The sequence below is a fragment of the Coturnix japonica genome, chromosome 1, assembly GCF_054131305.1.
Source record: "Coturnix japonica strain WE chromosome 1, WE-NBRP24, whole genome shotgun sequence".
Taxonomy (NCBI): Eukaryota; Metazoa; Chordata; class Aves; order Galliformes; family Phasianidae; genus Coturnix; species Coturnix japonica.
Genome location: NC_140663.1, coordinates 134128241 through 134146129, shown reverse-complemented (window position 1 = coordinate 134146129; position 17889 = coordinate 134128241). Strand labels below are relative to the sequence as shown.

The 17889-nt window shown below is 38.5% G+C and overlaps 1 protein-coding gene across 2 annotated transcripts in view; it reads right to left on the bottom strand.

Annotated features, from left to right (window-relative positions):
- UGGT2 (UDP-glucose glycoprotein glucosyltransferase 2) overlaps positions 1-14500 on the bottom strand; it is a 66343-nt gene extending 51843 nt beyond the window's left edge. For both annotated transcript variants that reach the window (XM_015851550.3, XM_015851551.3), the window contains exons 1-6: positions 14326-14500; positions 13280-13362; positions 6473-6603; positions 5600-5712; positions 1812-1986; positions 424-520 (exon numbers count right to left, since the gene is read on the bottom strand). In XM_015851550.3, coding sequence (XP_015707036.2) covers positions 424-520; positions 1812-1986; positions 5600-5712; positions 6473-6603; positions 13280-13362; positions 14326-14477 — 751 coding nt within the window. In that variant the 5' untranslated portion in view covers positions 14478-14500. The remainder of the gene's footprint in view (positions 1-423; positions 521-1811; positions 1987-5599; positions 5713-6472; positions 6604-13279; positions 13363-14325) is intronic.
- Between the last annotated feature and the right edge of the window lie 3389 nt (positions 14501-17889).

The following is a 17889-nucleotide window of genomic DNA, read 5'->3' as shown; positions in this document are numbered from 1 at the left end:
TGGTAATTGCCTCATCAGAGATACCAACAGGCACAAAATAATAGAAGATCAAAGGTAAAACAGTTTTGCAGCAATTGAAAAGAAAACGAATGGGGTACACTGTACAGCAACAGATAACAGTAATTGTAGGTTAAGAAATGAACTGTATCCTAAGCACTGCTGTCTACAGTGCTTCCATGTCTTTTAATGCCTTAATGTGTGAGCCTTCACTATGCATGGTAGCATGTTCAGGTTGTGGTTGGACTTGATGGTCTTTTCCAACCTGAGCAATTCTGTGATTCTAAGAAAAATAAATTAAGTACAACCTTCAAAAGACTACTGACTTTATAGCCACAAATGACAGCATATTTTAATAGTATCTCTGATAGAATACCATAAATGAAAACAAACAAACAAACAAAAAGCCAGTAAAACACAGCATACCTTTAACCTGTGTGTCATCTACTGCTTTGTATTCTGTGCTCTTTATTGCAAGTTCTACACCATATCCGGATAAATACATTTTTCTGGAGCGTGGTTTCTGTTTGATGATATTATTTTAACAGAACAAAAAACACAGCTTAAAAAAACCATCTGCACAGAAAATTAACAATTAACTGTAACTTTAAAATGTTATGACAGTTCACCTTTCACTTTACGGTTCCGGCAAATAATAATAATAATAATAACAACAACAACAACAATAATAACAACAATAGTAATAATAACAACAACAACAACAACAACAACAATAATAATAACAATAATAAAAGACAGCAGAAAGACTGTCTCTCTTCTTTTAACACCCCCTTCTCTGGGCATTTAATGAAAAATGAACCAGCTTCAGTGGGAACCAAAAAACACAAAGTGGAAGTTGTGGGGAAGGAGGAAAAGGGAAGGGCAGTCTTACAGAGAGGGAAAGTGCTGCAAAGAAGACAGACGCATTTTGGGAGACCACCTTGCATAGACAGGTCAGAATAAGGAGACTGTGAGTATTGCAGGTGCATAAAAGAAACAAAAGTTAAGTGAAAACTACAGTCCTATACATCTTAGAATTTAAGTTTGGCTTCCTCAGATTCTCTATTTCATTATTGTGAGCAAACAATTCTGTAAGTAATCTGCAAACCACAGATCTCATTTCCATGAAATGCCTGGCCGGCATAAATTGCAGCAACCTCTCAGTGCTACAGATTATTTTTGTATTAGTTGCACCATTTGAAAGCCGTACTTGGAATATAAATTACAAAAACCTTCTGAGAATCAACACAAGGAGATGGTATAGTTCCATGTACTGGTATTAGTTTTGTCTTGTTTCTGTGTTAAGAGTAAGACAGGGAAGACATTCAGAAACATGGTTTTTAAAATACTGACACTGAGGAATACAAACGTCGAAACTGAGTAACGTCATTGACTCTCATGCTGCTGTACTATAATGAACATGTGAAATCATAAAATTATATGTAATTGTGTGAGTGTGAGCACTTGGCCACAAATGAGTGGCCAAGTGCTGGAATGGGCAGGAATGGAGGTGGTGGAGTCACTGCCCCTGGAGGTGCTCAGTAATCATACAGGTGTTGTACTGAGGGACACGGTTTAGTTGGCAATATTGATGGTAGGTGGATGGCTGGACTGGGTGATCTCAGAGGTTTTTTCCAATCTTGGTGACTACAATTCTATGACTCTAAATTAGAACTTGTATGTGTAGTACACATAATTCAGGCATATACAAAAACAAATGTATAAAGCATGTTTATTAAAAAAAACACAAAACAAGAAAAATAGAGATAGAATGTTAACAGCTTACTGAATCAACGTTTACTTGAATTGCATACCTGAACATAATGCCGGAGAACATAAACAATTTCCTCCTTTTGAGCCTTCTCAGACAAAATTTTGTGGAATTTAACGAAGTCTTTAGTACCCATTTCTGCATAAAGAACAACAACCGGGCCATCCTCTTTGAGAGCTGGGTATTTGTGATCTCCTTTAAAAAGATACGGCCTGGGTCTGATTTGAGAAACAAATAATTGTGTAATTACGTATTCAGAAGAGAAATAAAAACAGCGGCAGTTTTTCTGCTTCAAAACTGAAAAACGATTATATGATAAGCTTATACTCTTACACACTAGAAAAGAACGAGATACATAAAACCATTTCAAAATAATCGCAGTTGCTCACAAACGAACTTAAAACACCACTTTTCAAATTAAAGTCTCAAAAACTGAAAAATCAGCATAAACTATAAGTACTTTAATGTATTTTATCAAATTGCAACACAGAGAGCAAAATGAAAAGCACAGCATCGGCATTCGGGGCAATAATTGCTTACAGCAAGAACATTTTAATTGAAATGACATTAGATCTATTAGAGATACACTGAGCAATCAGTGAGTAACAAAACAGCAGAAGGAAATTCAGCCAAGTTCAAGAAAGCTGCTAACACACATGGAAACTAAGTGAGGTTATCGCTTATACCATCAAGCTTTTTTAAATTTAGTAATTTTGCTAATTTTGATTGCCCACCTACCCTCCTCATTCAATGCCATGACTGCAGAAAAGTTATGCTTTTGTACCTGCAATAAATTAAATATTTTCTTAGATGACTGCAAATATCTTTTAAGTAGTTGGAAAGTAACAGGTGATACAATAAGTAATGTTCTCAAGGTGCTAAATATCGATAAGCACTTTTTTTCCCCGAAGTTGCTTTTGTACAGTCACACTGGAAAAATCAATAAACCCTCTCCAAACCTTCCCAAGGCAACCCAAGAAATTCTAACCCAACATATTCTGCACAAATGTGTGCACTGAAGCTACACACTCATTCAAAAATCATACTTGTAAGGCCTGAGAAGAGCTCCACATGCCACAGTTTCTGTGCTGCAAAGCTTAGGAACATCTTCCTTATAAAATCACAGGATAATAATTTACATTGGAAGGGATCTTTGGAGGTCATCTGCTTCAATTCCTCACTCAAAGCAGTGTCAATCTGTACCAAGCTGCTCACGGCCTTGACATCCTATGTAAGCTTGGTAGGTGTGCAGTAGGAGACAACATTTGCAAGGCAGAGACCAAAGAAGGAGCCTGGCTTTAGAATAAACTTGGGAGCATGCAGCCATATGTTGCAGAAGTGTCAGGTAAGCTTTCCCCTGCTTATCACAGGACAGGAAATACAAAGTAGGTGCCATAAGAAAATCTGAAACAATTGAATAAGTAAGCTCTGTTCAAGAACAGATCCAGATTTGTCCCAGTGAAAGCAAAAATAGTGATGTGACTTCAAAAACTTCCTTCCAACACCCAGAGATACTACATCTGCCACAGTCATTCATAGGGCGCCAAAAGCCTAAATCAAAGGAGGTTCTCTTTCCTACACCCAGTCACCTAGGCAGAAGAGATGAATAATCCTTGGTCTCAAAAAATACCAACAGCTGTCACAGCAGTCCTGAGCGCCAACAGTCTCAAAGAATGCATTCCACATTACAGTGACCAAGCTTCACTAAAAACTTAATCACTGAGTAAAATAACACAGCACAGGGCTACTGTAATGACCTGCAATTTTGGAACTAATGCATTCCGTAAATCCAAGATAAACCTTCATTCTGTTTCTCTTTGAAACTGAACAGCAATGAAGAATTGATTCTTTTACTGCTATAAGCTAATTAATGTCTTGCTAAAAGAGTCTCTCATGAGAATGCTGCCAGAAAGGTAAGGAACAGAAGATCAGCAGGCAAAAATGATAAAATAATACATGGATGTGTGTTCTGGCACCTATTAACCAGCTACTAGGGTACTATGGCCAATGACATCCCTGTACAGATAGTTGCCAAAGTAGCATGCATAACTCTCATCAGATATTTCTGCTCTCGGATGAAAATGCCCCAGAAATCGTAGTGTTGTTTTCAAGATACGCAATTCTAATCATTTTATCACTGAAGATTTTTCTTTGAAACATTCAAGGCCGTTGAGCAGCCCATTGCATCTTCACAGAATAGTTTCTATTAGAGCCACACAGCCCACTGGAACATAACTGAAACACATCACGGTGGATGCTGCATAAAGGAAGGGCTGAAACAAAGCCTTGATCTTGACACGTAGACCTTATCCTTTTGGGCTCTCCTCAGTCCAAAGTGCCTGAGCCCTCCTAGACATCAGACTGAGCTGATGGATCTGCACAAAATAATGCTGCAAGCTCTTATTTCTTTCACTGAGGCTTGAAACTACAATACCTATAAAACAAAGTATTTCTTCAGGTTCCCATTCCATACAGGGAATTTAAAAGTATAACTGAAAACCTTGCTTAAGCCTGGCTTAACTGAAAGAGTCAGGACGGACAAAGACCAAAAAACAACAAAAAGCACAAGGGAAAATAGTTCAAAATAGGAGGAGTTCAAAAGGGAGAAGCATACATCAATAAAACCAAAGGACTACTTGTCCTAAAAGCCACAGAGAAAAAGAATAACTGAGTTAGAGGAACCAACAGCAAGACAGTACACTGTCCCATATGTCATTACGTACACCACACAGAAAAGGCAGTGGAGGAGCACAGCCCTTTCTATATCACTTAGGCTCTAAGTCTCCAGCACTAATGACTGAGCATTTACTACCCAGAGCGTAACTGGAAATAATAGCGGAAACTACTTGGAGGGGAACATTTTTTCTTAAAAGTTTAGCTTTGGGAACTCTAAATATTTGAGTGATTCATCTGTTTCTGGGCTAGATAAAAAGAGAGGAAGTTCAATAAGATTTTGTCCCTGCAGCCATAAAGGTTGCAATGCAAAGAACAGTACACTCAGACACTGTGGTAATCTTTTCTTTTTTTTTCACAGTTTACATTTGGTCAAAATCAAACTCCAAGAATTATGGCTCACTACATCATCTTTCAGGTTCAAACCTCCATGAAGTAGCTGAGAGTATGGACTGAGAGTATGATGACTTTGACCACTGCAGAAAGAAAAATAAAACCACACCTACATACACCTACATCTTGAAAAAATACAATTGTTTTCTGTTTTGGTAAACATTTTGCTTTCATTATTATTTATTTACTTGAATAGGTTCTACATTATTTCATGTCCGCAACTCATTATGGAGCAGTGCTAGTTTCCACTGGACAAAACCTACAGAGTTTTGATTGGTGCACAGGTTAAGAAAAGTTATGCCAGCTTACATAGATTCATCTTTCACTCCTACAGTTCAGAAACTCTCAAATACATTGACAACAACTACATAAACGTGTCCGCTGGTAGAAGCACTGACTCTGAAGCATGGAACAGTATGTTTGCGCACTGTAAACTTGACTATCTCACACCAACAAAAAGAGGAAAAAAATCAAAAATATTCCTGCAGTTAGAGGAGCAAAGCTCTTTGTTTTATTTTAAAAGTGTATTTTGATGCGTATTTAATGAATTTCCGCAACACTGAGCATTTAAAATATTCCAGAACCAGAAGTAATTCCTTTGGAATAACGTGTATTTTAAATAGGCAGTAAGTACTGATTTATGGGGTTGTTAATATCAAATGTACAGCATGTAAAATCCCAAACTATTTCAAGCAGAACTGCTATAATGCATTTTGGCTTTTAGGGATGCATTTCTTTCTCTTAAAACAAGATCATGACATTTACCTCTTATTAGCCTTCTTCAGAAGCTTTTTAATTTCATTAGTCTTACAGGTGTGCTTCTCATGGATAACCACAAATGCGCTGCAGCCTTCTGGTGGAGGTTCATCAGCTGCAATCTAATATTTCAACAATTATACTTAACCAGAATACTTTGATTGCACTTAAACTCATATCCCTCTGATTAAAATAACAGCTGTCATTGAGTTGTGTTTCTAATTAAGCCCATTCAAAGTTGTGTACATGTGAAAACAGTAATGGAAAATATTAAAAGACCTAGACCAAACTTTGTGAGATGCAGTCTATCAAATGTGGTCATATTCCAGAAAATACAAGTATAGTTATGTTCTGTAATGATGGGGCTCAGAAATGTCCTCCATAGGCTGATATCACAGACTGCACTCAAAGGCATTTTTAATTTTAGTTACTGTCAATATTTGACTACTCTGTATTTCAAATTCTGAAATATTAACATAATGGAAGAGATGAGAAGTCCACTAAATTACAGATCTAAATGTCTTGCATCTGTAGGAAATCTCCCACTTTGGGAAATGTCTGAATTCCCATTACAGTATTTAAAACAATGTAAAAACAAAGAATCAAATAAAACCACTTGAATTTTAAGAAAGAACAATTAAAAAAAAATTACCCTGGAAGTAAAGCTATCCATACAATTAAGCAGAAATATTTATTCTGCACAATCAAACCAGCTTATAAAACATAACATTGTGAGTTTTATAATACAGATCAGATTCGACTGCAAAAAACCACCAGCGTGTACATTACTGAACTGCAATAATGAACATGATTTACTCTGAAGCCAAAACAGCACATAAATCATTCACCAAATGTATGGGAGAATATATTCCTTGAATATACCTGCTGAAACATCTGAACGGTTGGAGAATACGCCCGTATGGAAAGTGCAAACTTCAACAGATTGATTTGGAAATTGGATAAAAATTGTCCTGCTTTCTTCAAGATTAAATTGTAATACGAATACTCCGTATCTGTTGAAGAAAAAAAACAACAAATTTTTAGTATTTAGTTTCCAACTGCATGACATCTCTATCCATGCAGTGTAATAGGCAAATATTCCTTAAGCACTGACAGGCACTTAAGTCTTCAATGTTGTCCACTGACAACTGTTGATTTTACTACCAATTCTAAAGACCTAACATAACACAAATAAACCAGAAGTGAGCAGAATAGCACCAGTTAACAACTAAAGCATTTTCAGCAATATACAAATCCACTCAAGACAATAATACCACTCAGCAGACTTATATATGGAAAGCACTGAGTAGAGCTTATTCACTTCTTTCTATTTTTCAAGCTTCTACTTCCAATGCAAAATGTGAAGGTTATTTACATTTAATGAGCATTATTTTCAAATTATTTTCTCATATTTAGTTATGGAACATTCAAACCACACAGCTTATATTAATAAAGCTCTTCTGAAGGTAATATCCTTTAGTCTATTCTCACATCATATTTCTTCCCTAGAAATATATGATAAACAAGATAATGAGGAGGGATGTGGATTCCAGTCCCAGCAATCCTCAAACAATCTTGCCTTCTCAAGGCCAAAATTAGGACTCCAAGTAAAAAAGGAAGGTGAGCGCTGTCTGGGAACCACAGAAGTTATAATAAGGAACTGTGGCTAGAAATCAGCAATTTCTTTCTTCTGGAAGTGGAATATTATAGAATCACAGATGGATTCGGGATGGAAAGGACCCCAAAGATCATCCAGTTCCAACCTCCTGCCTGTGGGCAAGGACGCTTCCTACTAGGTCAGGCTATCCAGTGCCCCATGCAACCTAGTCTTGGATGCCTCCAGAGAAGAGACACTCACAGCTTCTCTGGGCAGCCTGTGCCAGCACTGCAACACACATACCCTCTTTCAGTTTAAAGTCATTACCCCTTGTCCTATCATTACATTCCCTGATAAAGAATCCCTCTCCAGCTTTCCTGTAGGTACCCTTCAGGTACTGGAAGGCCTCCCCAGAGCCTTCCTTCTCCAGGCTGATCTAGCCCAGCCCTCAGCCTCTCTCCATAGCAGATCTGCTCCAGCCCTCTGATCATCCCTGTGGCCCTCCTACGGACCCACTCCAAGAGCTTCACATACTTCTTATGTTGGGAACCCCAGGGCTGAAGGCAAAACTACTGATGGGGCCACATAAGGGCAGAGCAAAGGGGATCAATCACCTCCCTCACCCCGATAACCAACCCTCTTCTGATACAGCTGAATAGGGTTGGCTTTCTGGGCTACACATGAATAGTCTCATGCTCTCTTCAGGCACAAGGAAAAGAAGCCTAATCAGAAGAAACTGTAGTACTTTTTAACAAGCTGTGAAAAAAATAAATAAAACAAAACAGTGTTGTCGTAAAGAATTTAAGAAATAACATGCATCAAAATTTGAACTGCTCTAAATGCATTATACAGGGCAATGTATTTTTGAACACAAAACACAAAGTCAGAGAACCAAAGCTGTTACCCTAACACACATTGCGCACAATTCCTGTTCCAGAGGTTGGTCTTCTACTGAAGAACAGATGAAAGGTGCACAGGCCAATGCAAAACAGACATAGTGGTAAAAAAAATCTAAGTAACCAGAATGTATTTTACTTACATGACTAAATACCAGCTGTACCTGCAGCAATTAAGGATCTTCTGTGTGTGTAATTACAGTATTTTCCTAAGAAGTTGAAAAATTACATCAAGGGAAAGTGAACTGATGGGAGAAACCACTCTCACTGCCCAGCTTAAATCTATCTGTGTTCTTGTATTCTAAAGGTGCTCTTTCTGCGCAAAAGGGATTATCATCCCAGTGGGATTTTTACAGTCTGAAAATCACCCCTCACAACCTTACATGTCTCATTGTACCCAACTCAGATGCAGTAGATATCAGAAACACTTGTATTAGATAATGACTGCAGTTATCAAAATGATGCTTCTTTGCCATGGTCCAAGCCACATACCACAACCTGCAGGCCAGTTTTGGTCTGTTAACTGCATCCAACTCTACATGTGAATAAACTTCTGAGCAAGTTCTCATGAAAAGACTCTCTTGAGAGGGAGGTAAAAATAAATAAATAAAAATCAATAAAAAATAACCTGGAAGATGAAGGAAAAAAATCCACAACAAAACTTGGAGAAGAAGAAATATGGCAACACTCGATTGTTCATCATTCTAATATCAAAATAGCAGAAAACATCGTTTTACTCTGTAGACAGCTGAGTCTTTCACTGTTCCTGTCTAACAGGGGGATTATGGTAATTTTAATTACTATCATTTCCATCAAACTTGAAATTAACTGGGCTATTTCTACTTACACTAACATTGCTGGCCTCATTCAGGCTACAGTTGCACCTCTTTAAGTTTCAGCACGTTAAATCAATCCACACCAACAGCAATATGAACATGCAAAAACATCTTTTTCTAAGATTGTTATATGCTTCAAACTATTTTCATATAGTATTTGCTCCTTGAAACATGACAACTGCCTGCCCTTCAGGCACACTGTTAACAACATACTCTATGCTGAAAAGTAGAAGCTATAATAAATTTCTAGGATGTTAGGAGGAATCACAGAGAAGCAGATGTTTTGGCTGTAAAGCGTTGCATGGTAGCACAGAGCCATTAAATTCATTAACAAAGCTGATTAAAAAATAAGTGGGATGACAATGATAGGGATACAGCTCCGGGTCTGAAACATCCAAATGTAAACGCACAAGCCTTCATATGTACCATCTGTAAACTGCCATTCTAGTCAATATAGTTTAGCAGTCAACAAAACATGAAAAGCTATTTAGCTCACTCTAGAGATGTCTGAATTTGCCAGCTGAATAGCTCTCTAAGCTCCTGCAGCCAAACTGACTACAACAAGGACTGAAGCAGATAACAAGTAAGCCAATAGTTAACATCTATCTACATTTTATGTTCACAGACTACAGCTGTATCTCACATTACAGGTAGATTAAATATAACGTAATAAAAGGGAAAAGACCAGGATGGTCACAAAAGGGAAGCAAAGGTCTTTATCAGAGCTCTTTATGACCTCAGGCCAAGTAAAAATATGCACCCCAAAATTAATCTGAAAAGATGCTGGTGCTTCACAGAATTGAAAGTACTGTGGCACAGGAAGCAGGGTGAGCAAACATAAGGGATGTAATAAAGTCAGAAGACCAATGGGTGACAGGCTTATTGATTTGAAGTATGAGAGTATGGAGATTGTTCCAAATGCATATATATATGTGTATTTGTACCTACAGACTCATCAGGGAATTAAGAGTGCCCAGATTACAGCAGTTCAAACAGTCGTCAGCCAGTTGAACTGCCATAAATTCAAGCCAGATGCCAGTATAAATAGAAGTTTATTTTATTGCATGATTATTACAGAAAAGTACCATGCCTGTGAGACTGTATTATTTCCTCTTCATGATTGGTATGGGCATAAAAACACTCAATCTGTTTTGAATAATGTTGGTCTAATAAAGCGTGTACTGATAAACTGTCTGTATCTGCAAAAGACAATTTGCATTATTGCTGTTTATGTGGAATATATTGTTCTATTCTACTGGAGAAAAGAGTTTCCTTATTAGCATATGTGGGGCTTTTTGTTTCATCTGTGTTGTTATTGTAGTTGGATTTGGGTGTTTTTCAGTATTTGTGAGGGAGTTGATAACATATGAACTAAATCACTTAGGAAGACAATAAACACTCCAGTTACTGTTTGTCAGCAGGTAACTGACTACTTACCTTCACTCCATGTTCTTAAATTAACTTTCTGAGATATAAAATCAGCAGCAAGTTTAAAGTGTAGGTTCATTATTTTCTAACAGTGCTTCTCTTTACAATTAAATTATTAAATCGTAGTGGTCTTTATAACTTACATACAGCCCAAAATAGCAGCAAATTCAGTTCAAAACTTTCCACAAGCCCAGAGCCAAATGTGTTTCATAGTAACTATACAGAATGTTGTCCATGTTACCTGAAGATCTCACTGTAATTTAACAGGGCGTATCTCATCATTACCCTTTCAGATATTTTTCATAGCACATATCCTCACTCACATCCAAGTTGATTTGAGTCATTATTAAAGAAAGTGCTATAACATTCACACTAACCCTACAAAATGTTATACCAATTCCACATCCTTTTTCCTACTTCAAATCTAGAATTTCTTAACCTTCTAAGATTTCTTTTTCTTGTTCGAAATTACCCTGTTATCCATCTTACCAACTGTTCATATCATAAAGATCGTCACTCACTTCAATCAATCTTTTCTACCTACCGCTCACATAATATCAACTGTACCTTAACTACTCATTTCAAGAAAAGAAGAAAAAAAAAAATCTAGAAGTGACTTCTAGAAGTCATCCTATCTAAACTTCTGCTTAAGGGAGATCCAATTTTAATGCTAGATATAGTTGCTCTGGGCCTTGAGCACAGAGTTCTGAGTACCTCCCAAGACGGTGAATATACGACATGGAGTGTACAACAGTCCACTTGCTTACTTACACCCACAGCAAAAACATTTCTCCCAATCTCTAACCAGAATTTCCACGTTTCACCTTTTGCCCATTGATTCATTTTATTGCAGATCTTCATGAAGGGTCTGTCTCTATCTTCAGCACATCATGCTATCAGGCAGTTGAAGATATAAGATCTGCCCTTACTCTTCTCTCCTTCATGCTGAATACAAACCAGTTCACAGACTTTCCTCACAAGTCTGCTCCAGTTCCCCAAGCACTATGATGACCTTATCCTTTGCCAGTGTCTTTCTTGTAACGGAGAGCACCAAACTGGCCTAGTACTATAGAAGCAGTCTTGCAAGTGCCACAGTGAAACAATCACTTTTCTCAACTTGCTTGCTACACTCAAGCAACTCAGTAGGAAACTGGTCTTCACGGGCCTAATGGTGCAATGAAACTCACTGCTGGCAAGAATATACAGCTCTGTTTCTCAAGAACTGCTTTCCACTCAGCCACTGCCACTCTTATCCTGTTGCTGAAGTTATTCCAGCCCACATGCAGGAATCCTTCAAGTGTCTTTAATGCTGAACTTTCGGATCTTTCTCCTGGCCCATCTCTCTAGCTTGCCAGCTTCTTGATTCATCCCGGTTCTGTACCACTCACAACCCTGCGGCAGCTGTAATGCAAGACACTACCCAGAGCTTTGATAAAGACGTTAAGCAGTTAGCCATGGTACATAGCATAACAAATGCCACTAGTAGACAGATACAAATCAGACTGAGCTTTATTCCATTTTCCATATCCTCACACTCCTACACAGAAAGCTCCACACAGCACTCACTACTCAGGCTTACTGTTCTCAGTTGTTCTCTGGTTTTGTTTATATCCCTTACCTCAAACTATCCTCAAGTTTTCATTAGCTCACACAACTTTTTTTTTTTTTGTCCTTCCAGTTTATATCCCACATCTATAATCACAATTCTTTGTACATCATCTGCTTCTACTAGACCCTTTCTGAAAAAAAAAAAGAAGGATATGCAACGGAAGCAGTGAGAAAATAGAGCAGAACATCATGTTCTACTCAACACAAAAATGCTCCATGCAATCATAAGCAAGCAAATGTTGTTCACCGTGTTGGTCTCTGTTCCGTTTCCACCAATTTCCTAAGTCTATCGCTTCTTTGGGCATTGCTAAGCACAATGCTCTCAGAGACTTACCCACAGGGACACAACAAACTTTTTGACTTGTATTCAGTCATACTTGCAGAGACGTGTCGTTCCTTGAGTTCTATTTCCCTGCAATATATTATATTCTGAGCATGATAGGGATTAATTTCCATCATCTCACGTTGCTGAGATGATTTTCCTACTTTCCATCTTCTGATTACTTACGTTAACATTCAATTTATATATATATAATATAGCTTCTTCTAGTGGCACATCCCCTTGCCTTAAAGAATGCTACTATTTTGAAATAAAGAACGAATGATACAAACTTAACTTGTTCAGAAGCTTTTTTGCCTTGTTCATCTATTAAACTTACAAATAGGTTTAATACCAAGTAACACGTTGAAACATTTTTTGTTATTAGTTCTTGCCCTTTCTACTAAGCTACTCCCTAAGATATTTTTGGAGATGGCTCACCTTCCTTTATGATTCAGTTGATTTTATCTCAGAACTTCTAGCAACTTAATATTCTGTCATCACAGAAAGTATTTCATTATGCTTTGCCCCCAATATTATTCTAAAACACAAACATAATTGTTAATACAGTCTCTACATCACCAAGAATTACTTAATATGTCTGCGTTTTCTTCCTTTTTTCCTTTAACTATCACTCTCATTTTAGCCATTTGTGTGATTCTCTGCTCTTCATACATACTCCTTCCACAACACATTAATTCTGAATATTCCTATAAACTCTTGCTGAATCGTATCAGAGGGGAGGTGTATTTAATCTTAGCATTTCTGTTCCACGCTGTAAAAGCAGCTCAGTCCATCTTGTCTTCCTTGTTTTTAAAACAGCCCTGCAGGTGGAGAATATTTTCTCTGGGAGAAAATAAGCTGAAACTTTCTGAAAGAAAACTGTTTAACAAGAAGTCACAGAAGAGACAGGCTTTACCTGACTGCAAGTAGCTGATGTGTTAGCTTGATTCTCATAAAGGACAGAAAGGCAATTTATTAAAACTAGCATGCTGTTCAACTTACCTCCTTGCTTATAAATTGTTAATTCTCGTACAGTTTCCAAGAACTGCCAAAACTTCTCATTACCATCTTCTGCAATAAATTCACTGTTCAAAAAATAAAAATGAATTGTCCATAGGTTGAATTTCTTCAAAGACATACCATAGTAAAAATCCTCTGCTGTTTTGAAGTAACAACAAAGACCCAGCAAGAATGGAGCACTTAATACCTGGTATATTTTGGTTAAATTTTGAACAAAATACTACCAAACCAAACTTTATGGTCAGAGCTGTAAAGTAAAGAGACTACCAATAAACACGTGTTCTCTCTTTATTTTTTCCATTTGCTTACCAATATACTGTTGTATACGGAAACCAGTTGAGAATAGAAACTTTTATTAAATAGCAGCTACATATACAAACAAGAACACAGCGTTGGGTTACATTTTTAATTCAATCACAGACTATTATCCGTTACAGTGTTTACTTTGATAAAGAAGGGAGGTCACAACCTCTCAAACACTTTCAAAGACGGGTTGTTCATTATAATTGAAAAAGGCTGAATTTGCTTTATTCTGAATACAGTTTTTACACTTAATGGTAACACTTCTTTAGTCTTTCTTAAGGAAACATCAGCTGTTGCTATCACGAGTGCACCGTTTTCTCATGTTTACTTTGGAACCTTGCCACTTCTTTGATCACAGGAGCTTGCAGTCCCCCCTTTTGTGGGAGTCCTCCATGCAGCATGAAGCACGTTGACATTAAATAAGCAACAGATTTTGTAAAACAAACAGGCTCAGGAGCCACAAACTTCTAAAGCTGGAAAGCATCTAGGCTTCAATACTTTTAATTTATGATTGTAAATGAGCAGTACGCTTCCTGAAGGCGTGATTTACTACAGCAGCTCATCTTCATTAATGCATTCCCATAAGTTGAGCGAGATCATGACCAGAGAATCATAGAACCACTGAATACCCCTCTCCCCCCCTCCCCAATCTCCCACCCGACCCCCGGCCTGGGCAGCAAACGCCGCTCCCTTCCCCCGAGGAGGGCGGCGGGGGCTGCACGCACCTCGCCTCCAGCAGCAATGGGGTCGCCGGCCATTTCGCCGCCAGCCGGGCCGTCACGGCCGGGTTAGAGGCCGGATCCCCGTAGCAGGGACAAGGCCACAACCGCAGGAGGAGCAGAAGGGCGAGAAGATGCGAGACTGGAGAGGCAGCCATAAGGCAGCGCCAAGCACATTCACACAGTCACCACCCACACTGCTCCCGCTGCCCGTAGCAAGCCCCGCCTACTTAGCCAATACTGCACTCCTATTGGCTGCCCTGTGAGCTCTCTATCGGACTATTGGTCATTCTACAGGCCAATCACGGACAGACGCCATATAAATAGAGTGGAGTTGTACGTACTTGGGCTTTGACACGCGGCTCTGTGTTGTGTGCGCATGCGCGGAGTAGCGGCTCGCTGTGGGGAGGTGTCTCTGCGCGCGCATTGGAGTGTTGGTAGCGGCTCCTTCATGAGGTGGGGGCTGTGATTGGTTTATTGAGGGAAAGATAGGCAGAAAAAGAGAAAAATCACAGAATTATCAAGGTTGGAAAAGACCTAGAAGATCATCTAGTCCAACCATTAGCAATACTTCCCGGCGAAATCATGAAAGAAAGATCCTTTCTGCTTAAATGCAGAGGCCTCCGTTGGATACAAAATCTCTTTCCCAATACGTTTATCTCAACAATATTATCAATATTATCAACAATTTAGAGTTATTGTTTTGTCAGGTGCCCTGTCTCATCCAACCTCCTGCTCAGAGCAGGTCTCTGAGGTCTTTGTCCACCTCAAGGATGGCACCTATGTCTCTTTGGATGACTTGATTCTGCTCTTCAGAAATAAGTATGGTTTTGTAACAGAGCAGCACCTTCCTCATGAAGGGAATATTTGTGTGCGTCCATCTACATTCCAGTATTTGTATTAATCTTCCCTTTCCTTTGGTACCTTAACTACATTCTAGCCACAAAGAGCCAAGACACACTACTCAGAAATCGATTTCTTTATATTTATGCAAAGGCAGATTTTAATCTTATAAGCAGTGTGCAAACCTAGGAGATGGAGAGCAGACTTAATCTTCATTTCTCCAGCAGAGTTTGATGTAATTAAGTATTCCAAATAAGAGACTTAGACATTCCTGTGCGCACATTCCATATGTATGAAGAAAACCCTCAGTTTTCCTGAGCCATTTTTCAGCAGAACAGAAAAACAATTACAGTAGAACTTTAAAATTATTCATCTCACAGCTGTGTAAATAAGAATTGATTATCATAGCTGCTTCACTGTGAATAGAGGAAGTGATTAATGAGAGCTTTTCAGTAAGATGCAAATGTTTTCTAGTATGAGTCCTAGTGAGCTATGTCTACTTAAATGCAACAGTAGCGTTAAGTGAGAATAAGTTGAACTTTGTCAGTGTAATCAGTCAGCTGAAAATACAACTTTCCTTTTACAGACTGAACGTTTTTGAGCTAAAGGGCTTAATTTCTCCCTTACCTGGAGGTAATACAAATGACTATCACTAGTCAAATGATATTGCTGTTACCTAGTTATTGATTTACAACCTTCTGAGCAGTGACTGCTGGCATCCTTTTGCTTTGCTGTAAGTTTGGATGCCGATCTCTTCAGAACCTGTCAGTGTCATTCTCTGCATTATGAACAGAGCAGGCCTTTGAGGTATTTCCCTGAAGAGATTAAGTATGAACGTTAAGTACTGAATTGCTTTTCATCCGTGCCACTGGAAATGAACACCAACCTGAATTATAAGATTAGCATATGTCTATATAGCGATATTATGCAATTAGCATATGTCTATATAGCAATATTATGCAGTAAACAATGCAGAATGTATTTTAGAATTTTTTATCTCTTCATTTGACGTGCACAGAAGGGCAAATAATAAAAAAATTGTAGGAAAAGTAGCAAGCCTGATATCAGCAGCTCAGAACCTGTTCAGTGGCAGCTCTCTTGGTGATCATAATTATGCTGCTTTGCTGTAAGCCTATGTAATGCTACTATAGTAAATGTGCTTCTCTCTCAAACTGTTAGTAAAAACAAAAAACACACAAACAAACCAATAGCAATATTTTGCTTTCTAAAATAAACATAGAAGTTACAACCTTAGAACTATAAAGAAAAGATGTCCTGGGTCAGATGAAACAGCTGCGAATCTCAGGGTATGTTTGTGGAGCTTAGTGGACAACAGTAAATTTGGGGGAATACAGCTACAGCTTTTTGTAGGTACAGCAGCTCAAGTCTGTGAGTCATAAATGGTTGCAGGTTTGTAATCCCTATGATATGTCATTTTACTTCCGTTTTTTATTATTCAGAAGCAAACATATTTGGTAACACTTTAATAATATGCTTCCGTTTGTCCAATCTTTGTCAGTAAATCTGATAGGAATACAGGTTTGTATGCTTCAACTGATTTCTAAAAAGAGATTGTCAGTGGACAACATACAGGCAGTCTTACTGTAAGAGTATTCTAACTTGCACAGTAAGCTGGCGTGGGACAAATCTGCATGGGACCTTAGTATTTAATTTAATAGTATTTAATTAGACAGTAAAAAGCATTCTATAAAATTTCTATAAGCTTCCATCACTGGAACAGGCTGCTCAGGGAGGTGGTGGAATCTCCTCTGGAGATATTCAAGACCCACCTGGACGCCTACCTGTATGATGTGGTGTAGGAAACCTGCTTTGGCAGGGGGGTTGGACTCGATGATCTCTAGAGGTCCCTTCCAACCCCTACAATTCTGTGATTCTGTGATAAAGTAGCAGTCACGGCAGGTGTATCTTAGACTGGCATGCACGTGTTGTTTCAAAGTTTCCAGATATGGGGCAGGGACGGAGTGTTTAAAAGATAGAGAGTGAAATCAAGCAAGAGTGAGTTTATTCACTTTAGTTACAGTTCAAGAAGAAATTCTTCTGACATCTTTTGCCTTAGAGTGTCTTGACTCTGGATAACATAAGAAAATCAAGAACTGAAGGGAAGCTGTGTTTTAGTTTCAGGTTTGTTTGTTTGTTTGTTTGTTGAGATCCAGGTCAAAGGTGGCATTAAAATGCCAGTATTTGACTTAGAATCATAAAATCATTTGATTGGGAAGGGAACCTTAAAGGTCATCTAGTCCAATTCCCTTGCAGTGAACATGGACACCTATGGCTAGATCAGATTGCTCAGAGCCCATCCAGCCTGACCTTGAATGTCTTCAAGGATGGAGCATCCACCACACCTTTGGGCAACTCATTCCAGTCTCTCACTGCCCTTACTGTAAAAAAAAGCTTCCTTATATCCAAAATAAATCTTCCCTCCTTTAGTCTGAAACCGTTTCTCCTTGTCCCTCAACCTGCTGACCATGCTTCTTTGGATGCAGCCCAGGATATTCCAGTACCTTCCAGTACCTGAAAGGTTCTTACAGTGAGAGTGGGGCAGGTCTCTTCTCACTAGTGACAAGTGACAGGACTAGGGGAAATGGCCTCAAGTTGCATCAGGGCAAGTTTAGGTTGGATATTAGGAAGAAATTCTTTACCATAGTTAGGTACTGGAATAGGCTCCCCAGGGAGGTAGTTGAATCGCCATCCCTGGATGTGTTTAAG